Raw genomic sequence first — 23,815 nt, 5'->3', positions numbered from 1 at the left:
TAGGGATTTTTTTATTTTTATTTTTTAAAAAGGCCAGTCAGGGAGAAATTCGTCAGGAAAACGTTTCATGGGACATCTCATGTTGGTCTCTACATGAAGGCACCACAAAGCTGCCCCGTTCCCTGGGGTCCCTTACCTCCCCCCCCGCATGAGGGCTCAGCACAGTTCACCCAACAAGAGCAAGCCACACAGAGGGAGACAAAATCTGCATGCCTCCCACGTGAAGCCACAACCCATAGAAGGCGAACATGGTGACAGCTCTCTGCAGGCTGGAGACAGAGCTGCAACTAATTCTTGGGTGTCTACATGCATTTCGGGCTCTGTTCTCAGCAGAGACCTTACGGAGGGCCCCCAAATGCAGGTGTCAATGGGACACAGGCACACCACCAGCAGAAGCATCCATGCTCAGGGTTTCCACCCCAGAGGCTCTCCCAAGAGGCCCTGGTCTCCAAAGTTCATTCCATACATAAGGGGTGACTTTTCTAGAAAGCTGCCCTATTACCCACAAAGGGGCTCCAAAGTCATCTGTGCAACCACTCTGCTGCTTTGACACTTACAAAAACAGCACCTGTGTACAAATAGGCAATATAGGGCTGTTTGGGATGTAGCCCTGCCAAATCCTGGGGCAGGTTCTGGGACAAGTGGCTCAGCTCAGGGTTCCGACACCAGACCGTGTGCAGGAGGTGGGTAGGGGTGTGCAAACAGATGCCCTGTCTGGAAATGGCTGCAGCGAGGGTCTTAACTCTAAAGCTAGAGAGAGGCCAGGACCCCTAAGCTGTTCAGAGGCCCACTGTGCCACTCCCTACTGGCCTGCATCACTGACCCCACCACACCGATGCACAAACATGTCAGAGGTGAAATACTTTTGTCCAAAATCCAAGGAGGTTGGTAGAGTAACAAGAATTCGTCCAGGGTCCTGGCCCAGCATCCCGACCCCCCAGGACTCCCTCTGAGCACTCACTGCTCCAGCCCCTTGCCAGCCTGCAGCCGCTTTCACTCGCCTCCTGCAAGGGAACTGGCAAAGCTCACGCACAATCAATCCCCCCTAGTAGCCCAGAGGGTCGCTCAGCCTGTCCCATGAAAATTGCCTACAGGCCAAGGGGACACCCCATTTCTCCACTCGAGTTATTCACAAGACTGTAGCCAGCCCTCTCCATCAGTCCTTTCAGCTTCTTTCTTCCTTCTTTTCTTTTTTCTTTTTTCTTTTTTTATAAGACATGCTCAGTCAGCCTTCCTATGAGCTCCTGACGAGGACCAGGGCAAATGTTGTACACTCTATACAAGAATCTTGGGGTGGCTAGGCCAAGACTCTTACAAGGTCAGTATTCTGGTCAGAAGGCCAAATCTCCAAAGTGCATGCTGCTTCCTTTCGCAGGAGCAGGGTCCAGGGCCCTGGGAGCCACCCTACAGGGCACTGGCCCATCAGGAAGTCAGGGACTGGATGTTCTTGAGCATCTCCTCGAAGGCCTGTGGGGATGGCGCCTCTGCGTTCTGGAAGGTGGCCTGTACCCTGCTGTACAGGCTGAAGGATTTCAGCTCCAACCAGATGAACCCGAAGCGGTCCTCGTCGAACAAGATGAAGACCCCAGGTGTGCGCTCAGGGCTGGTGAAGCCATGGCCAGCGATGAGGCCTGTGCCATAAAAACTGCACAGAAACAAGAGGTACAGCACAGGGGAGGAAAGTGAGAGGAGCCTGGAAGGAGCAGGGAGGGCCCCACCCCACCCAGCCCGTGCAGCACTCCCACATCGCAGGCCCCCAGTCAGGCTCCCCCTGCTGCCCACTGCTCTCCACCAGCTCACCCAGCTAAAGGAAGAGGGTCTCCGGTAGCATCACTGCGTAACTGTCCCAAAATACACCTTTGTAAAGCTCTCAGGACACTTATGTCAGCATGTGAATGCCTCAAACAATCAATGAAGACTTACTGGCATGCAACTATCGTGAACTCCGAAAGGAGAAATTTAAAATCATTAAGGCCAAGTTTCAAATTTCAAGAACAAAGTGAGATGGAGATGCATTTACATCTTTCTTGCCAAGAAATTGGCACTCCTCCAGATAACAAGGAGCTGGGGGCTGGCTCGATCTCCCAGTGCACAGAGGCAGCCAGGACCCCCAACCTTCAGCCACCATGCCGAGGCTCTCCTGGGTAGGAGAGCAGAGTAGGCCTGTCCATGAGGGCACCTGGTTTGCAGGTATTCTCAGGTGGAAAAAGCACCAGAGCCTACAGGGAGGCAAAGTGATATCCACTGAGCTTAGTATTCCAGGGGGCCATATCCTACATGCACGCTGTGGCAAGCCCTCGCAGACACACAAACCAAACAGGGAAGGGACCACAGCATGTCCCTCCCAGTTCATGGACACCTATGTGGGGCGGGGCTGGCCTGAGAACACCCCCTAGGTGAGCCCACTGGGCTCTCGACCGGCCTCGAGACACCGTGAACTGTTAAGTTTCCTAAGGACAGCACAGTCCTTTCTTTTATGACCACTAAATAGTTTGCAACAGTTGAAATTACACTGGAACACCACTTGTAGGTCTCCTCCAGGAAAACCTGAATTCAGCCACTTTTGTGGTAATTGTGTAACATGAAGAAAATGGAAATGGATTTTTCCCCAATGTGAGATAACAGAAGAATACACGCACTGATCTCTGTCCTGGTACCTGGCACAGAGCTCCTGAAACCCTTGTAAAACCCACTAGGAGGTGACACCTTCCCTTCTGGTGACCAGCCAGGAATAGAAGCTTAGAATCTTCAGCAGCCCCGCCATTCTCCAGACAGGAGAGGGGCTGGAAACGGAGCTAATGATCCACCGTGCCTATGTGAGGAAGCTCCACAACATCCCAATGTATGGGGTTCAGGGAGCTCCAAAGTGGGGAAACCTACAACCCAGTTCCATGGGGGTGGGAGCTACTGGGCTTGGGACCCTACACATTTCTTCATCTAGCTGTCCACCTGCATCCTTTCTCACTTCCCTGAGTTCTATGAGCCACCCCAGCACCTCAATCAAACCTGGGGAGGGGATCACAGGAACCCCCCCGACCCACAGCTGGTTGGTCAGAAGCACAGGTGGGATTGGTGTCTGAAGGGGCAGGGGCAGTCTTGCCGGGTCTGATAGCGTCTCTGGGGGACAGAGTCAGGAGAGAGTCAAGTGGCCCAACACCAAGCTGGTATTATGGAGAACTGCCTACTGGTGTGGGAGGCACCACCCCACCAATTGACACTGTGTGCTCAGAACCAATTAACCCGCCAAGCCCACAAAGATACCTAAATCCTCACTTGGGGTGCTCAGTGCTCTGCCCACACTTATTCTAACATGATGCACCGATTAGACCACTGCCGGCAGGAGACAGCAGTCAGCCTGGAAGTCAGGGAAACAGGTCTTTACATGTAACTGGATGAACATGGAGGCCAGGCAGCTGAGATGCCAAGAAATGGACAGGTCATCCCCTCAAGACATCCCCTAGGACAACTAAGCAGAACTTTCTGCAATGATGGAACGTTCAACACCTGCACTATCCAATACATGTGTGGCTGCTGACACCTGAACTGTGGCCAGTGTGATGGAGGACCTGAATCTATAGTTTTATTGATTTCGGCTCATCTACACCTAAGAAGGCCTGAAGTGCAGAGAAGAGAGCTGGGGCAGGGAGGGCCTGAGTGGCTGTGGGCAGTGGCTCAAGACAAAACAGTAAGAATAGAAGTCAAGTGAAAAGCAGGCTTTCTGAGCCAGGAGAGAAACCACAGGAGGAAAGGGGGGCTGATACTGGAGTGTGCTCAGACCTGCTCAGCAGGTACCTACAAGGACATCCAGGTAAACTCAAGCCGGCTTCTGGGGGACAGGTACAGGAGAGACGTCTTCTCCCCAGCTGTTTTCAATGCCACCTGCAGACTCACCTGTCTCCCTTTCACCTAACGAGGCCACAGAAGGCACTGGGAAGGAAGCCTCATACCTGGAGGTTTAATAAGGCCCCCTCGAGGCTCACCGGGGGTGAGAGGTTGGGAGCCTCCCAAGTCTGAGTTGTGGCTGTGCAGCCCAGAGAAGGGCACTATTCATTGGGGGCCAAGCTGGGATTCCACCAGAGTTGTCAGGGTCTCCCCACCCGAGTGCAGGGAGCCACCACACTGGCCAGCACTGAGCCTGGCCCTCACTGCCCATCTCTGTGCCAGGTGGTAAGGCAGGACTCCCCGGAAAGCCTGTCATGCCTGCCCTGGCATTCTTACCACATCCTGCAGGTGCGGGGATAGTCCTCGTTCCTCGAGCTCACGCCCACAGGCAACACGAACGGCTGCCCCTGCCCTGACTGGGCAGGCTGCTCAGGTGCAGGTGGAGCTGCAGCCTCGGCCTCTCCATCCCGAGACTCCCCGCCCTTCTCGGCAGGCAGCTCTGCGCTGGGCTGGGCAGGGCCCCGCTGGGGCTCTCGGGGACTCTGCTGGCCTCGGCCCTCACCGTCCTCGGGCCCATTCTCCTGCTGCTGCTGCTCCTGACGGACCTGCTCCCGAACCTCCAGGACGATGCGCGAGAGCTCATTGAAGTTGCGGAGGCTCTCCACATCAGGCAGCTGAATACGGTGCATGAGGTCGATCTCCACTGTCTGCTGCCCAGCAGGGATGTTGGGGTCCCCCTGAGGAGCGAGCATGTGGCTGTCAGCAGGGCTCAGGGACCAGCAGAGACACATTGTGGGCAGTTTCCAGCCTAGATCACACTTCTGGACAAATCAGCTCACTCCAGCAATCCTACTAACTTAGCAGCAACCCCTCTGAAGTAAGACTATTTTAGAAGCCCTTAAAAGTAAGTGCCTACAGCAGGCACCCTCATCTGTGAAGGAATCTGTGAAAACAGGGGCTAAGATCTTGTGAGTGAACTCGAGAAGGACACAAGCACCTGGCACAGTGGCTCATGGGCACTCAAGAACTCCAGATATAGGGCAGCCCAGGTGGCTCAGCAGTTTAGCGCCGTCTTCAGCCCGGGGCCTGATCCTGGAGACCTGGGATCAAGTCCCGTGTCAGGCTCCTTGCATGGAGCCTCCCCCTCTCTCTGTCTTTGTGTGTCTCTCATGAATAAATAAAATCTTAAAAAAAAAAAAAAAAAAAAAGAACTCCAGATATAAAAACCTCCCCATTCTAGAAGACTGAGGGTAAGGGAAAGGCACAGACCCTTCCAGGGTCAGGCGGCAGCCCAGATCTGTTTGGAACACACACACACCTGAGCCCAAACCTAGGAAATGCTCGAGGCCTCAGTCCCACCAGGGGCCCCAGTACTGGGCTCTGCTCACCAGGAGCCTTCCCAGGGCACAGGGACCCTGGCCCATCAAGGTCTAAGAGCAAAGCTCCCTGAGAACAAAGGAGAGGCACTGCTCCCCAGGAGACTATAATGCACCTGTGAGAAATGCACCCCAACTACGTGTAGGATGGGTGAGCACGGTGTGGATGGTGCCCATTTGTTCAAGACCCCCATTCAGCTCAAGAACCCTCCCACTGTTTGTGAGCTGCTGAGGCCAGGATGGGAGCCCGTGTAATAATGCAGGACATCTCCAATGTGGCCACACCTTACAGTCCCCAGGGAAGCTCATGAAGCCACATACCCAGCCCGCACTCGCCGCCCCCTCCGAATCAGAATCTGTAGGGCCCAGCATCAGGGTCTCCTCAACATCCCCAGGGATTCAGTGTGTGGCCAGGACTGAGAATCATGTGGTAAAGCCACCTTGGAAATGCTGCAAATCCCTTGGAGGTCTTGTAAAAAGCAAAGCCTGGTTCAGTGGATCTGAGTGGGGCCCAACACTCTGTAGTCCCAACGAACTCCCTAGTGCAGGGGTGCCACGGGTCCAGAGCCCACTCTGAGGAGCCAAAGTGCAGCCCAAGTCCTGCTACCACAAGGCTAATAAGATGGAGTTCACAGAGGTGAGCCCAACAGGGCCGCACCCAGACTCACCGTGATCTTCGTGCCCCTGGCACACTTTCCATGGAAGCTGAGCATAACAATCTCTAGGCCGTGGCTGCCATAGGTGCCTTTGAAAAGGCCAGGTCTGATGAGGTCATCCGGGTGGCTGGGCGGGAGGTAGATGCGGCGGTAGGTCAGGCAGTTGCTGTGGGGGGAACAGGGGGCATGAGAGCAGCTTGGCAGGCAGGAAGGCCTGGTATAGCCAGGCTTAGGTTCTTCTAGGCCAGTGGGGAGCAGGGACACCCCACGTTCCTGAGCCACAATCACTCCCCTCAAAACACACGCAGGGCACATCTCACACCTCCTGATTCTGACAGGGCTTAAGAGCTCATGTTCGCTCCACCAGCACAAGGGAACTGGGGGGGTAGAGCTCTCTACAGAGGGGAAGGGGATACTGCTCCCACTCCATCACCCTAGCATAGGAATCCCCAAAACTGCGAAGAGGATAGTCACTGCACAAGGGGCCATTTAAATGCATCATGGGGACAGGGGCAGAGGCTGAGGTAGGGAAAGCAACTAAGAGCAGAGGCCTCCCCCAGTAGACGTGGGGAGGCTCTGGCACACAGGCCAGGCTTGTTAGAGCACACTGTTAGTAGATGATGATAAATCAGATAGCAAACAGACATGGAGGTAGGGCAGGGTGGTTGGACACTGTGTTCACAGTACCCAGAGAGAGCAAGACTGTGCTCACAGTATCCATAAAGGGGGAACTCAGTAACCATGAAAGAGCACTAGGCTGACAGTACCCAGAGAGACTGTGCTCACAGTACTCACAGGGCGGACTGCACTTACTCATACTGACTCGTGTAGATAAACTTCATCAGGATGAGTTCCTGCATGTGCTCATGGAAAATGTCCTCCAGTGTCCGCCCCCATTCTTCCCTCAGCCACGTTCGGAATTCCTTCCAAGAGAATACAGATCATGAAAACCAACATGACTCGCATGGAGAACTCACTGTGGCACTAGGTAGATAAAAGCAGCATTCTTACAGCTGCAGGTGATGCCTTGGGTGCACCTGTGCCAGAGTACCAGTGGGGTGGATGGTATGGAGATAAAGGATGGGAAGGAGGAGGGGGCTGCCACACTTTGGTCTCCCAGTCCTTGACCTACTTCCTATGGAGGTCAGCCACCAATGAAAAGTGAGGGGCAGGGATCCCTGGGTGGCTCAGCAGTTTGGCGCCTGCCTTTGGCCCGGGGCGTGATCCTGGAGTCCCGGGATTGAGTCCCACGTCGGGCTCCCGACATGGAGCCTGCTTCTCCCTCCTCCTGTGTCTCTGCCTCTCTCTCTATGTCTATCATAAATAAATAAATAAATAAATAAATAAATCTTTAAAAAAAAAAAAAAGTGAGGGGCTCTGGTCCCCACCTTCCCAGAGCACTCAGGCCCAGACTTCAACAGGCAACAACCATGGGATCCCTCCAGGCAAGGCTAGGGCCACAGCCCATGTCCAGAGCTCCCAGGTAGCAGCCATGTGAGCCTCAGAGCTGTGGCCACCTAAGGGGCATGTGGAATCTACACTGAACCTGGTTATGGGGCTGCTGGTCACACTGGCTGGCTGCTTTCTGCAGCTGCCGATGATGAACCAGATAGGTATGGCCAGAGGAGAAGGCAGGTGCCTTCACAGTTGTTACACATTCAAAAGTTCATCTGTAAAAAGGAGTTTTTATAAACACTGCATCCTCAAAGTTCAGTCATTCATTACAGGATCAATGCAAAGGATGTTTAGTACTTAATAGCCTGATTCTGTGCATTTAACTTAATCCATAGCTCTGAGTTCTAGCTCAATATAGCATTCCTATTGACCATCCAGAGTTAGCTCCACAAACAGAAGCAAAAGCAATTTAATAACAACAGAAAAACCAAGAGAGTTGTCATCTGTTGGTTGCTTTTGTTGTTGTTGTTGTTGTTTGCTTTAATATGTTCCTTGCCCAAACGCTGGCCAGACACAGAAACCCCTCCCTGCAGTGACTGGAGCACACAGCCAGTGAGCCACAAGCTCAATATCCGCAAATCAACTGAAAGTTTCTGTACTAGCAGAATGAAGTTGGAAAAGGAAAAGTTTTAAGTCCTATTTCCAGCAGGCTCAGACAACACATGACTTGGGAATACATATTAGAAAGCATGCACAGGACATTATGACTCACTCTAAAGCCGCAGTAATCAAGACAGTGATATGAACATCAGAGCCAACAAATATGTCAATGGACTGTTTTGAAACAGTCCAAAAAACAGACCCATTTACCTGGTCAGTCTCTTTCCAACAAATACATCCAAGCCACCCAACGAGAAAGGAAAAGTCTCTTCCACAAATGACACTCCAATAACTGGACATCCATGTGGAGAAAAGAAACCACAAACCCTGCCTCACACCACACACAGGAAGTCACTCTAGATGAGCCACAGACCCAGTGTGAAGCTACCAAACTTCTGAGGAGAGAGCCTCTCTGCAGCTTAGGGATAGGCAAAGTCTTTTAAGACACAGAAAACAATAACTATAAAAGAAAAAACGTGACAAATTAGACTTTACCAAAGTCAAAACCTTCCACTCAAATGGAATAAGGCCCTAAAAAATCAAAACAGATAACAGATAAAAATGGAAGTGAACAAAGGTAATGAGCAAGGATTTTATGTCACCATGGTAAGTAATCAGACTTGAGCTAAATACTTGAAGCTGGCTTGTGAAGAGTCATAATCTTGTTTACTTTGCATGAAAAGGTCAGAGTCCTTAGAACCAGACCCAATTACTCAGAACAAAGACCTCTGAGATATGTTTATTATGAAATTACCTCATGAGATATGCACGCACAAGGAAAAACAGAGGGGCCCAGAGCATACAGTACAAGAATAATCTTTATTCAGCGCTTGCTCACCAGGTGCTGGCACTACAGAATCATCACCTTCATTTACACAATGGCCCAGGCTACAGGTGCTCACACCTTCCCTGTACTACAGATGTGCGGGGGCTGGGAGAGTTTGAGAAAACTTTCTAAAGTCACCCAGCTAGGAAGCAGTAGAATTAGAGCTACTCTGAATTTCACAAGCTAACTGGCCTTGTTTCCACCAGGGCTAACTCAAAGGCCAGCAGGAGCACAGGAGTCAGGGGGCTCACCCAGCAAACTAACAACACATAATAAGAATTTTAAAAACCTTCAGGGCCTTTTACGTGGAAATCCCATTTCTGTATGATCCAAAATCCAGGGAAGGTTTTTGCATAGAGTTCAGGCAGCTATAGGAATAACACCTGGTGGCTCTGCCAGGTGGCTGTGGCCAGCCAGGCACTAAGGCATTCCCATGCAGAGCCCTACTCAGTCCTCCAAACCACATCGGTGTCCACAGGTAATTCTATGGCCCTATTTCACAGATGAGGACTGAAGTTCTCAGAGAGCAGCAAGTCACTAGAGCAGGAGGTCAGGATGGCAGCACAAACCCCACGTCTGCAGTTACACTCATGCAGTCAATCACCCTACGGATGGAATGCTGTGTTAAAAATAAAGTTTCTAAAGAATTATAATGAGACTGGAAAATATTTCTGGAAGAGCTAAAAAGCTTAAAAAAAAAAAAAAGATCCAAATTAGATGGAGTTAGATCGCAGTTACATAAACAAAATTTGGAGAACAAGAAGGTATGACGGAGGATGGATGTGGGGCTGCTCCTGGGTAGGGCTCCCATGATTGCATGTTTGATGGTAAGAAGGTATTTCAGTATATAAGACAAAGAAACAAAAGCAACTTGTGTCCGGTCAAGGAGTCTAATGCCAGAGCCTCTCTACGGGACTAAGTGCAAAACGCACTGTGAGCAGGGCCAGCAGAAGCCCACGGCCTAGTCAGGAGGGACAAGAGATGCCCACAGCATCACAGGGGGTGGGGCCTGGCCATCCTCCCTCCTGCCTCTCTGCGCAGTCTCTCCTCCTCCAAGCAGCCTCTAGGTTTCTAGAAGCCTCAGGTTGGGGGTTGGACAGGCACAGGATGAACAGGGAAGATGGCGGCTGAGCCTTACCTCATCTGTGAAGAAGGCCAAGAGAGATGAGTTTGTGTAGGCCTGAGGGCCTGCCCTGCTCACAGGACCCCAGGAGAGGGACTGCAATGTGCAGAGCACACAGGAGGTCACCCAGGAGGTGTCATGAGGGGCAGGCTGAGGGCACCACAGCCTCAGCCATCAGAATACACCACGATAGTCTGGACCTGGCATTCAAAGGTGGACACAGCAGGTTTAGAAACCCGGGGACTGGAGCTGCGTGTGACAAGTGGGAGGGATGGTGAGCAAGACACAGTGTATCAGCCAGAGACCCACAGAGCAGCTGTGGCCTTCCCAAGAAAATGGACACGCCCTGGTTCCTTTGTGGGCACAGGGCCACCAGGGCATCCCCAACAAGCTCTTGGTGCCACGGAGAATGGAGGAGATGCAGCATCAGGCCATCCCCTGGGAGTGTGAGAGGACTCCCTCCTCCCCTGGAGGAGATGGCTCTTGCCGCCCTAGTTCCCTCCTAGCCCTCCTGGCTGCCAGGAGCCCTCCGTTCCCTTGGGAGTACCACATGGCCCTAGAATTTTAAATGACCATCAGCCATTCGAGCACAAGGCAGCCAGAGTGCAGGACTCAGCCTTTCATCTCAATGTCAGAGCTACTGGGACACATGGTGATGTCCTCCTACAGCCCATCCTCTCTCCCTGGGGCCTGAAGCCATTCCCTGGATCAGAAAGATTCCACAAGAATGTGCAGACATTTCTGGCTGACTCACAAATCCACAGAACCCATTCCCACATGGCCAAAGTGAGAGACAGGAGAGGGACAGAGAGAAAAGCAGCAGAGAGACCGCACGCAGCTGAGACAAAGTGACTGCAGGGCCAAACAGCAAGCTCTCCCACCACTTGCTGCAGGCAGCCCAGCCCTCTGCTCTGCCTGTATACACAGCGTCTCCCTGCCCTTCCACTCTCCATGGGCAAGGCAGGGGAAGACCGACCTCTGACGACAAAAAAATTTCTGGATAAAAATATACCATGAATCAAAAAAAATAAAAAAATATATATATACCATGAATCAAACTAAAAGAGAGAAACATAAGAAAAAGTTATTTGCAACTCACACCAGAAGGACTGATGCTCTGATATGAAAAGAAAGCTCCTACGAATCAACTAGAAACCTACCAGCACCAGAGGGAGCAGTGGGAATGTTTACTAACGTCACAGAAAAGGAGCCACATGGAGCCCTAACCATGCCCTAATCTCAGCCTCGGTCAGTCTGGATACCAGCAAAGTTTTGTTCCTACCCACAATCCACGTGTTCTTATAGTTTCCACAAAGGGCTTGTGTTATACTTTTATAACCAGAAAATATACCATTCCACTTCAAAATCAGTGAGCCCACACACAGAGGCAGCTTATAAGACCTCTTCCTGATGCCAGTGTGTTTCCAGAATTACACTACACTACATGGCCTTTATAAGGTCAACGGCTGAGGAGTTTCTATTCTCAGAATACATGTTGACCTTTCTCGCTGAAACATGGACTGGAGCAGTCACCTGTATGCTATGTGTGTGACCATACAGGCAATCCTCAACGGCACTGTTGTAAAGTGAAAATGCATCTGCGTCACCTGTCACCTTCACACACTATATATTTGAGCAAATAGGGCCATCTACCTGCAAAGGGTTCCAGCAAGCATTTGTGTGCACTCTTCAGATGCAGACATACATGCATATGATTTTATGTTACACCTCCCTGCAATTCTCTGGCTAACAGGGAAACCGTCAGACTCAGAACCTAAGAAATGCACACCCAATAAATAAATATAAGCTCAATGAGCATCCTATACTTTATTATTTTTTTTAAAGATTTACTTATTTATTCATTCAGAGAGAGCGAGAGAGAGGCAGAGACACAGGCAGAAGGAGAAGCAGGCTCCATGCAGGAAGCCCGATGTGGGACTCGATCCCGGGTCTCCAGGATCACACCCCGGGCTGCAGGCGGCGCTAAACCGCTGTGCCACCAGGGCTACCCCGCATCCTACACTTTAAAAGTTCAAGTTTCTGTTTTGTTTTGTTTTTTAAAGATTTCATTTACTTATTTGAGAGAGCATGAGAGAGTGAGAGCACAAGCAAGGGGAAGGAGAGAGGGAGAAGCAGGCTCCTCAGTGAGCCAGGAGCCCAACAGGGGGCTCGATCCCACGACCCTGTGAGCCAAAGGCAGATGCTTAACCAACTGAGCCACCCCAGGTGCCCCTAAAAGTTCCAAGTTTTTCTTAAGAATGTTTTGAAAGGGCAGTATGACTTGGATCCTCAGAAAAGGAAAACTCAAAGGCAATGGAAAACTATCCATGCAAATAAAAGGAAGTACAAAGAAACTCAGGGGTGTGGCTCACATGTGGCCTCCCGGCTGCAACGCCAAGACCTAGGAATCTCAGCCGCCAAGCCCAATCATGGGGAGAACACAGAGGCTCTAAAAAGCCCCCTGGTCTCCCTGCAGACTTACATCCAAAAAGAAATCTCCAGCAGCACACAGACACTCTCGCCAAAGGGGCAAAAGAGAGCCAATTGGAGGAAAGGATTTCTCTTGGGCTTATACATTCTAAGGGGTGACAGGGAAGAAAAGCCTGGGCGCAGACACACATTCCTTTCTGATGAAAGGGTCAGACGCACATGTCAGTATGAGCCGGGGGAGACAGCCCTCTGCTGGGGGCACACTGGTGATGTGAAGGCGTTTAAATTCACATGTGCACCATGTGAACAGTAGGGGTACATGCTCACCTCTTGCCTCCCACCAGACATCCTGTGGTGGTCTGTCTGGTTGCACTTCGTGGAGAATTCGTCCTTCTTCACAATCTTGAGCATTCACAACAAAGGAGAGGGAAATGAATCAGTCACAGCACCCCCACCAGCCAGAGCAATACGGTCAACCTCTCCCACACCAACATAACCCACATGCACGCAGAAGCCCAAGATGCCACTGAATCCTGGCCAGTCCCTCCTAAAGAAGGGAGCTCAGAGCCACCTGGGCATGCACTTCCTCCTCAGGAGACAGTGCATGTACGTTTGCCCAGGAGGACATCTTACAGCAGAAAAAAGGGACTGGTGCTTTCACAGTGTGTTAAGTAACACACATGCTTATTGGGGTGGCCGTCTACCAAACTTTTATCAGAGAGCACAGCGTCTTATTCCAAGTTCAAGTTCATATTCTTGCAAAAAAGAAACCAGGGAGCACTGACGAATCATGGCAAAAACAACAACCCGTTTAAACTGAACGCAGAATCCATGAAGAGTCTGAGCAAGTACATCTCTGAGGGGCTGCATCACAGCACCTGCACATTGATAACGCACCCCAGGGTGGGGCTGAGCCCCCACTTCCTCCCATGATCGCTACTCAGTGTGGACACAGGTCTGTAACTGGGAATACCACAGCCACTCAGCCAGCACTGTGCCCCAGCTGCCACTGAGACCAGGGAGGACAGAGGAGCCCTAGTTCCTTGTCTGCACACAGCTATACACCTAGGGAACCCCGAGCGCTCACCTGGATGTGGCCATTGTGGGGCCCTCTGTGGCCATACATGCACTCCACCGTGGCAGACTTTCTCTCCATCAGGTGGACTCTGAACAAGGGCTTGAATCTCATTGGGTCATCCACATGAGGGTCGTGAGGAGGCAGGTACATCCAGCCAATGATGAACAGGCCATCAACCTACAGTGAGGAGAAAGAGCACAAGTCCACGCAAGGTTCAGGAGGAGGTGCTGGGGCAGAAGGTCCCACCCTACTCTGTTCACAAGAACCATTCTCATCTCCATACTGCAGCCCCATGGAGGATCTCAGGGCTGGTGAGCATCGTGGTGCCCCACCTAGCGCACCACAGCAAGCATGGCCCACCTACCAAGTGTCTGTTCATTAAAAAGCAGCTCTCTACTGCAAACACGGGGACTGTCATTGAGAACACTGCATCCTAACTGAAATCTTCTAAGAGATTAGAACTTAAATGTTTTCACCAAAAAAGAAGTGGCCTATGTGTTAACCCCAGATTTGTGCACAGAGTATATAAATACCAACCACCGAGGAGTACTCATCATGCGCCTTACACTTCTACCTGCCCAGTGTTTCTCAATTAAGCTGAAAATAAAGAGAAATGTACCTGCAGCATTATCCACAACAGCTAAGATATGGAAGCAGCCTAAGTGCCCACCGACACCAATGAGTGGATAAGGAGGATATGGTATATATACACAATGGACATAAAAAAAATGAAATCTTGCCATTTGTAACAACATGGATGGAGCTAGAAGGCATAGTGCTAAATGAAAGAAGTCAATCAACAAAGACTAGTACTGTATGATCTCACTGGTATGTGGAATTTAAGAAAGAAAACAAACCAAAGTAGCAGAAACAGATAAATAGAAAACAAAGGATATTTTCCAGGGTGGGGGGCACGGGAGAGATGGGCAAAGTGTGGGGGAAGTACAGGCTTCCAGGTGTTTGAGGAACAGTCATAAAAGTAAGACAGTGAGAACAACGTAACAAGTCAGCAGCTCTTGTGAGCACAGCGTACAGACTATGCCACACAGCTGAAACTCATATAATACCATGTTCAGCTACACTTCAGTAAAAAGATAAATTTTTAAAGAAAAAAATAAGCAAATTTTGTTTTAAAAATTGAAAAAAGGGGGATCCCTGGGTGGCGCAGCGGTTTGGCGCCTGCCTTTGGCCCGGGGCGCGATCCTGGAGACCCGGGATCGAATCCCACGTCGGGCTCCCGGTGCATGGAGCCTGCTTCTCCCTCTGCCTGTGTCTCTGCTTCTCTCTCTCACTGTGTGCCTATCATAAATAAATAAAATTTAAAAAAAAAAAATTGAAAAAAGTAGTTTGACTTTTGGAGCAAAACATTTGCAAGTTTTAGAGAGAACGACCAGGTCAGAAGTAGGGGAACAGGCCAGATGATGCTAGAAAAAGGCCAAATAACTCAGGATAGGAGGCACCTAGTCAGCATCTGACCCATCAGTGAAAATGGGGGGCTAGTTCTGGCAGCAGAGACCCACACAGCACCCACACAGATTTCACGGGGGGCTGCTGCAGACCCAGTTCCCAGCAAGCTGCTATGCCTAGGCAGTTCTCCTGGCCTCAGGGAGACAAATGCAGACTGGGCCTCAGGCCGCATCCACCTCTATACTGCGGTGTAAGGACAAGGCCCACGTGCAGGGAAACAGCCACATTCTGTAAAGATACACACGGTACAAACAGATGAAAGGGCATGGGCCTGGGATCTGCTTTAAAATGCCTGAAAACCAGGGATCCCTGGGTGGCGCAGCGGTTTGGCGCTTGTCTTTGGCCCAGGGCGCGATCCTGGAGACCCGGGATCGAATCCCACATCGGGCTCCCGGTGCATGGAGCCTGCTTCTCCCTCTGCCTGTGTCTCTGCCTCTCTCTCTCTCTCTCTCTCTCTCTCTCTGTGTGACTATCATAAATAAATAAAAATTAAAATAAAATAAAATAAAATAAAATAAAATGCCTGAAAACCAGAGGCAAGGGAGGAGACCAGTGCTGTGGGCTTGCTGTGCTCAACAAGGAGGGATTGTCAGTGCTGCTGTCACTCCTCCAGTGAGCGCAATGCGGTGGCAGGCAGACAGTGGCGGAGATGAGGTCAGAGCAGGAGTGGTCCCCAGGACGGCAGGCCGCACGCTCCCCAAGGCCAGAGGCCGGGCAGTCGGGGAAGCCTGGGTGCCTGCGGCTCGCTCCAGCTCACCCACTTCTGCAGCGAGCCAACCTGACGAGGCTGAGCTGGCACTGGTCTGCCATCTCCCCCTAATTATCCTCTTTCAGAAGCTGCAAAAAAAAAAAATTTTTTTTTTTTTTTTTACTCTATTAGTCATTGCCAGTAAAAAAAAAACAATTATCACTCTCCCTGCCTAAAGCATGGAAAAGCAAAGCAGTCTGCCCACGCTGGGAGCAGTCTGGTTTGCCCTGCAAGAAACCTTTTAAATGCAAGGCTTTCCCAGTGACGTTAAACATAAATACAAAGCGTGTTTCTTAATGGATGTTTCCACTGAATCATAAAGAATACGAAGCACTATTTATCTCTGTCCAAAACCCCACCTGGTGAGTGAAATACAGAGTGACAGAGCACCCAGAGCCTCCAGGTGGCCCATGTGAGGCAAGTTTTCAAGAGCCCACCCTGAGGCCATCCAGAGGCCCCAACATGCCATTTTTTAGATGCGCTTGTGAATGAGGCATGGACTCAGGCTTCCAGCCTACCACAGCTATATGCAACCAGAGGGAAGCAAGATCAGAACACCAGGGATCCCTGAAGGCACCAGACTCCATTCACGCTACAGCATCAGCTGCAGCAACATGGGGGCTAGACACCTGGACACCCCCAGTCCCAGGGCTTCTGCTCAGAGAGCACACAGCAACCTCGAGGAGTAAGGAAGAGCCACACTACAGAGACCCAGAAAAGTGACACATCCTATGATACAGATGCCCGTAAAGCACTAAAAATGAGCAGCTACATTTCAAAACATGACAGGCAAGCAACTGAGCAGCATATAAAAATGAGACTGCAAGACTTTCCGCCTGCCTTGGATCCAGGGTCTTAGACTGAGCAGCCCTACTGCTAACACCAGCTGTGAAGTCTGCACACATCACAGTTTAAGTGCTGCCTGAAGACACCAGGGAGCACACACAGTGGCCCCAAAACAAGGACCTAGAGCCTGAAAAGAAGGGACAGGCTTGAGATGAGCCGAAGGGAACAGAGCATCCCACCCCTTTGCCCCAGGTCCCTGACTGCTGGTGGCTGGGCAGAGGGGCAGTGGGGCGCTGGAGTCCCCAGGGCTGCCACAGAGACCAGGGGTCTAGGCCAGGATCCCAAAGAAGCAGGGAACACAATGTATACAGCTCAGCCCTTGAGGCATCTTCTGGATCCTAACCCATGAGGGGCTACAGATAGAGAAGCCAACCAGCCATGAGAGTCATCAGCGGTGTCCCTTCCCTGATAGGGGAAATGCAGGCTCTGGAGAGCAGGAGATACCCAGGCTGTGGATGGGGACATCCTGTGGATGGGGCCACCAGGAATGAGATCAGCGCTCATTACACCTGGTCAGAGCAAGGCACTCTGTGACCCCAGGCCACAGAACAGGCACCTTCCTGGGGGCAGCATCCATGGCCAGATGTGCAGGCACCCTGGCAGCCCTACTGCCATGCCTGAAAATCCAGAGGAAAAAGGGAGACTGTAAACTGAACTGGAGGTCACAGACTCTAAAGGAACTTTGACTAATATTCAAGACAACCCAATACAAAGGAAAACATCATCAAAAAAAGAATAAAAAAATGAAGCCAGACTTACATCCTGGCCATCGTGGAGTAACGGGGACTGCTGTGAACACGAAAGTAACCCCGGACAGCAGGCCATGCAAGGCTGGGACCCCACAGAAGAGAAGAGGCGACCCTGCCAGAGGCACCTTCTAGACCAGGGCTCAGAGGGGGTCACATGGAACTGGCAGTTCTGACCGGAGGGAACAGAGATCAGGGTCCCAGGTGGCTGGTGAGGCTGGAGCATGAGGGTCAAAGTCCCAGAAAGGAGGGAGCTGTGTGAAGACAGAGCCCCAGGACCTGCTGAGGAGCCCAAGGCTGGCTGAGCAGCATGAGGGTCAATCCAGCTCCATGAAGCCAAGGATGGGGGTCCTCAGAGAACTCCTGGGGGAGGGTATAGAGGGGGGACCCCCAACACTAGGAACTTAAGACACAGAGCCATAGCACATCCCTACAAGACCTGGTGGTTGAGGACCATCTGACCAGCTTGACCTCATCTGAGGAAGAGAATCATCCAGCAGATAACTCCTTAACAACGTCTACCACTGCGGGAAAGAATAGGCAGCGAGAGCAACCAGAAACTCTGCTCTCCGTAGCAGCCTGGCAGGGAGGGCCCCTCATGGGACTGCAGTCAGGCTACTGTCAGCACAGAGCGCTTGCCTCCAAAGCAGCCCCTGCTCCCGCTGGGCAGGCTGTCCCCTCTGGTCCTCTTCTGCTGGCCCTGACCCCCCTTGTTCCCGGTACTCAGCTCATCAGCCCTTCTTGCCTTCGGTGAGCCTGATATTCAGAAGGCGGAGCGCAGTGCTTCTGGGGTTCAACCCTCAGGGTCAGTCTGTGTGAGAGGTGCCTGTGATTGGATCCAGGCTGTGTATTTTTGGCAAGAGATCGAGAGAGGTGGGGCTGTGTCAGAGTCCCACTGCTGGTTAGTTAACATGGATCACCAGGATGGACACTGCTGGCCACATCTCTCCCCAGTAAAGGCCCCTCTTCCTTCCCTGTCATCTGGATTGCTACATAACGACCCCTAAGGAAGTCCACATCCTCTCTGGAACCTATGAGTATCACCACTGTCCATGGCAAAAAGAGGGTTTTACAGATGTGAAGGAGAAGCTCTTCAGAGGCTTCTGGGTCACCCAGGCAGGCCCTAAATGCCATCACCTGCACCCCCATAACAGGGAGGCAGACAGGTCTGAGACACAGGAGGGGAGAGCAGAGGAGGACGGAGGCAGAGGCAGGAGGAGGGAGACCACAGCAGAGGGCTGCCTGAACCCCGCAGCTGCTAGAGGCAGAAGGATGCTCCCCTAGAGTCTTCAGAGGGAGAGCAGTAGCCCTGCAACCTTGATCTCAGCCCAGGAATGCCGACTGGGGACGTCAGGCTTCCAGAAGAGTGACAGAATACGTTTCTGCTGCTTTAGGCCACCTAGTATGTGGTCATTGGAATGTCAGCCCCTGGAAGCTAAGACAGTGAGTGTACGGGCTCTGTGGGGAGATGCTTCTAGATGGTAGAAACACGGTTTCCCACAAAGTGCCCACTGCTGTTTCTCCCACCCATCTGGGATGCTGACCTGACACCAGTATTATTGTGGTAGGTGAGAAAATATTTAAAACCAGGGCCTCACAGCTCCACTTTCTGACTTTGCTCTGAGGCTCCTGGTCCCGAGGCCAGGGTGCCTGCTGCATTACTCACTCTGACACAGCACGTCAGCATGCCTCCCTGGCTGCTAGATATGCCTTACTCATAAGGTAAGCACTCATAAGCATTTGTGGAACAAAACAAGGCACACAGAGCGAGTCACAGCTGGGGTGTGCCTTGGGGCTCAGTGATGGGTCACCTGCTCCGATACCCCATGCGGCCCCAAGGGCCAGAGGGCCAGCATCCGAGGCTCCCATGGCTCCTCATTTAGAACAATAAACCAGTGCACACCCCAAAACTAGAGTGTCCTGTGGGCGTGCACAAGGGCCTGAGGTGTCCAGGGAGCAGGGACCAGGATACAGGAGGAAAGACGCCCTTGTGCCAACTGGTGGCTCCTAACCACAAAGTCCAAGGATGCAATGAGAAGGCTAAGAACCAATTACAGAACAGCATGTGGCCCCTAATGATTGCCATGCCGTCACATAGGCGACAGTGGGCTTGCCGCACTCCCAGACTTACCACCACATTCAACAATCCTCCGTAGGGCCCGATGTCCGGCTGCCACAATCCCAGAATGTGTCTGTATCGATGAAGCACTACAGGGAGACAGAGAAAAAAGAGAGAAGGACTTGACACTGACAGCCAGTCTGCACTTCACAGGAACCCAGGGAGAGGATGAGACACGGAGCAGGGAACTGTGCACAAGGGACTCCTGGAGGCCGGGAACATAGCCTTGAACAGAAAAGTGGATTTCAGCAGATCTTTAAAAGTTTCTAAAGAATTCTAAGAAGGAAAATGTCCTTGAGAACCATAACAAAACAACCAGGCTGCTTTGAAGCCCAGCCCCTAAGTGATCAGTGCCAAAGATACTGTCTTGAAAAACAGAATGAGCACCCTTGTAAAGTAGTGAGCCCCCCATCAGTGATGGAATCAACGATTGAGACAGGTCCTTCCTAGGAATAAGGCAAACAGGGCCTAGATTCTTCTAATGCTGGGATACTGGCATCTGTATGTGACGTGTGTCTATAAAGCAACTGGACCAAAAACCACCACTATAGTGAAAGGCTTGCTCTACTGGGCACACAAACCCAACAGCCCTGTGCCAGTGACAGTACCACCTGTGACCTATGACAACACATTCAGTCAAACGTTATTCTTGGTGTATCTGTGAAGATGTTTCAGATTAAGATTAGTACTTAAGTCAGTGCAATGAGTAAAGCTGACTGCCCTCCCTAATGTGGTGGGCCTTATCCAATCAGTTGACAGCCTGGGAAGAAAAGGCTTTTCCACAAACAAGGAAAGTCTGCCTGTGTGAACTTCAACATCAGTCTTCTTTAACTTGGAACTTGAAACAGAAAGGTAGGCTCTTCCATGGCGTTGAGCCAGCCAGATTTCAGACTCTAACGACACCCTCAGCTCCCCTGGGTCCCCAGCTTACTGACAGCAGATCTTGGGACTTTTTAGTCTATATTAATTGTGGGATCCAATTCCTTACAATAAATTTATCTAAAGAAGCTGGCTCTGTTTGTCTGGTGAACCCTGGCAAACACATAGCAGGAGCCAGGGATGGGCTTGAGCACTGGAACTGCAGGATTACGCCATTCTGTGGGAAGGAAGCCCCAGCCAGCAGGGCCAAGTGGACAATGGAGACGGGACAGCGGGTACCAGGGTCACCACTGGCTTTAGGGTACAGGGAATAGGATGCTGAGGCCAGAAGCAGGCCAGGCCTTTGAAGTATGCAGACAGCTGGCCGGCAAATAATGCCACCTGAGGTTTCAGCCTAGGCACACAGGTTTCCAGATGAGTGTGTACTGTCTCCAACTACCTGCCGTGCATCCTGTGTGCAATCTGATTCAGTTTACAAGTGGCACAGCAGGCAATCTGGTTATCTTACGGACATACGCTGATAGGTTTTGTGATTAATAAACAAGCAAAAAAAAAAAAAAAGGGCAGATCAGAAACCATAAGTAAATAGTGAACTCCAGACAGTGACAAGTACACTCAAGGATTTAGGGATAAAATAAGAGAGTATCTGGCACTTACTTCGAAATGTATCAAAAGGTGGAATGATAGAGACAGACGGATGGACAGCTGCGTGATAATAAAGTGCTGGTGAGGGCTGTAGAATCTGGTGATAGTGGGTGTTTGCTCTACAATCCCCTCTATTTTTTTGGTAGTTTTTCAAAGATTCATGATAGAATTTTGGAGAGTAAATAAATGGGCCCATTCAGCATGACGACCATCCCCTCTTGTCTCCTCCTCCCCTAGTCCCCAGCTTGACTGTTTAGCAATGGTCTGGTTCTTTCCAAATCCATCTACCATCCTGGAGACCCTGGATGTTCAAAGAACATGAAAGACTCCTGGCAATTTTGAAGGGAGAGTTCCCTGTTTTGCTTTAAAAGCTACAGCTCTTTAAGGGTACCTGGGTGGCTCAGTTGGTTAGGCATTTGCCTTTGGCTCAGGTCATTATCTCAGGTCCTGGGATCCAGCCTTAAGTTGGGCTCCCTGCTCAGTGGGGAGCCTGCTTCTCCCTCTCCCTCTGACCCTCCCCATGCTTATGCTCTAATAAGTGATAAAAACTACAGCTTTTTTTTTTTTTTTTAAGATGTATTTATTCATGAGAGACACAGAGAGAGGCAGAGACACAGGCAGAGTGAGAAGCAGGCTCCATGCAGGGAGCCAGACATGGGATTCCAGGATCACTCCCTCTGTCGAAGGCAGGCACTCAACTGCTGAGCTGCCCAGGCATCCCCCCCCCTTTTTTTTTTTTAAGATTTTATTTATTTATTCATGAGAAACACGGAGAGAGAGAGAGAGAGAGAGAGAGAGAGGCAGAGACACAGGCAGAGGGAGAATTAGGCTCCATGCAGGGAGCCCGACGTGGGACTCGATCCTGGGTCTCCAGGATCACGCCCTAAGCCAAAGGCAGGCGCTAAACCACTGAGCCACCAGGGATCCCCAAGCTACAGCTCTTTGAAATAAAAACACCACCTCCCAGATGTCTGCTTATAGTGGCAGGGTCTCTGGATGTATAAGCTCTGTACGTGTTAGAAAAATCACTGTGCCCCTCATGACTCTTGCTGACACAACACTGGCTCACTCAGCCTGAGTCCAAGACCGTCCAAGAGAGAATCAGAGACCAGCACTGCCCACCAGGCTATGAGCAGACAACCTCTGCACTAACCTCTGGGCAGGACAAGCCATTTCCTAATGCAAACGTACAGTCTGTGTTTTAGGAGATATACTTTAAAAAATACAAGCATCTAGAATCAAGTCCAGCTTGAGCCCAGGGTGCCTCCAGACTGAAAGTGTCCACCTGAGTCACACACAAACACTCTGGGTGTCCACACCGGGAGAGGGGCCACGTTTGGAGTCATCTGCTAATGGCTGGAGCCCTGCTGGGAAGGCCAGCCTCTTAGCAATACAAGGAGTGTGCACGTGTTCATGCACTTTCCCTCATGCTCCTAGGGACCCTCAACCTGCCCCTGCACAGTCAGAGGACGAGCCTGGGATGAGATGTCCTGGTGCAAGGCACTCCCCAGACCCAAAGGGGCATCTCACCTGCAGGAAGACCCCCAGCTCACACAGAGCCTCCCCACAATGCCTCCAAACAGCCGCTGACCATGGGTCAGGAGAGAACAGGATCAGGTTACAGTCTGGGCAGGGGGCCTGAGATGGGGAGGTGACTGCTTCAGACTCTTTGGGTGCTTTACTGTCATGGGCGTTAGGACACGGTAGAGCTTCAGTTCACATGCAGAAAGAGCCTCAACACGAGGGAATTCCATTACTCATGAAAACCAAGAAAATGCTGCTGCTCTAGCCCCACAAAGCAGGACTCAGGTTTTTGTTTTTTTGTTGTTGTTGTTGTTCCCAAGGTCAATGTGGCCATCTTCAGAAAAAAACATAAGAAAAAAAAAAAAAAAACATAAGAAACCGTCTCCTGTTCCGCAAAATGGGAAACAATCTAAGCTGGCTAAGGGACCTCTCCACCCAAGCATTAACAGGAAGACACCCTGTCCTCATCAGTGCCAGCGATTCTCATCTGCTAACAGGAAGGCCGCTCAAGAAGGCAAGCGGGAAACTCCTGGCACGAGACAACACTAAACCCAAAAGATATGACTGTCCTGGGCGCAGCATGGGCTGGGAGCCAACTCTCTGCCGCACTGTCGCTATTGCACACAGCTGCCGTGGCCTCACATGGGACAGCTGGCTCTCCACCAGCACGGCCATTGGGCATTCCTAGACCACCACTTCTGACACAGCAGAGTAGGGGTTCCAGGTGGGGGTGCTCCCATATGTCCCTCCTGTCCAAAGCATTATCATAAAGGCAACTAATTTATCTCTTGTCACTTGCTAGTAGCTTCTGGTAAATTAAAACAAAATCGGAGGAGGAAACATGTCCAAACTCATATCGTAAGGCCAGAATGACCCTGATACAAGAGGGCCACAAGAGGAAAGAGAATGACAGGCCAATATCCCTGATGAATGGGATGCAGAAATCCTCAACAAAATACAAGCAGATCACACTCAACAGCATATTAAAAGGATCACTAACCATAATCAAATGCAATTTATCTCAGGGATAAATAAATGATTCGATGTCCCACAAGTCAATGTGGTAACACCACATTAACAAAAAAACAGATAAAAATCCTGTATCTTCTCAGTAGATGAAGAGCATTTGATAAAATTCAACATCTACTCATGATTAAAAACTCTCAACAAAGTGGGTCAAAAGAGGAAACATACCTCAACATAATAAAGGCCATATATCAGAAACCCCCAGCTAACACCATACTCGACAGAGAAAAGCTAAGAGCTTTCCTCTCCTAAGGCCAGGGAAAAGGCAGGGATGCCCATTCTCATCACTTGTATTTAACACAGCACTGGAGGTTGTAGCCTCAATGACCAGGCAAGAAAAAGAAATAGCAGGCATTCAAACTGGAAATGAACAAGTACAGCTGTCACTG

The 23,815-nt window shown here is 50.9% G+C and overlaps 1 protein-coding gene across 6 annotated transcripts in view; it reads right to left on the bottom strand.

The window, feature by feature from the left end:
• FBXO31 (F-box protein 31) overlaps positions 1–23,815 on the bottom strand; it is a 44,503-nt gene continuing 20,688 nt past the window's right edge. For all 6 annotated transcript variants that reach the window (XM_041770888.1, XM_041770889.1, XM_041770883.1 and 3 more), the window contains 7 exons: positions 19,365–19,441; positions 13,436–13,603; positions 12,676–12,750; positions 6,728–6,837; positions 5,927–6,080; positions 4,219–4,619; positions 1–1,645 (listed from right to left, as the gene is read on the bottom strand). In XM_041770888.1, coding sequence (XP_041626822.1) covers positions 1,423–1,645; positions 4,219–4,619; positions 5,927–6,080; positions 6,728–6,837; positions 12,676–12,750; positions 13,436–13,603; positions 19,365–19,441 — 1,208 coding nt within the window. In that variant the 3' untranslated portion in view covers positions 1–1,422. The remainder of the gene's footprint in view (positions 1,646–4,218; positions 4,620–5,926; positions 6,081–6,727; positions 6,838–12,675; positions 12,751–13,435; positions 13,604–19,364; positions 19,442–23,815) is intronic.

This window comes from Vulpes lagopus, chromosome 10, assembly GCF_018345385.1.
Source record: "Vulpes lagopus strain Blue_001 chromosome 10, ASM1834538v1, whole genome shotgun sequence".
In the NCBI taxonomy this organism is placed as follows: domain Eukaryota; kingdom Metazoa; phylum Chordata; class Mammalia; order Carnivora; family Canidae; genus Vulpes; species Vulpes lagopus.
The sequence above is the reverse complement of the archived record's forward strand: the minus strand, read 5'-3'. Positions and strand labels throughout refer to the sequence as shown.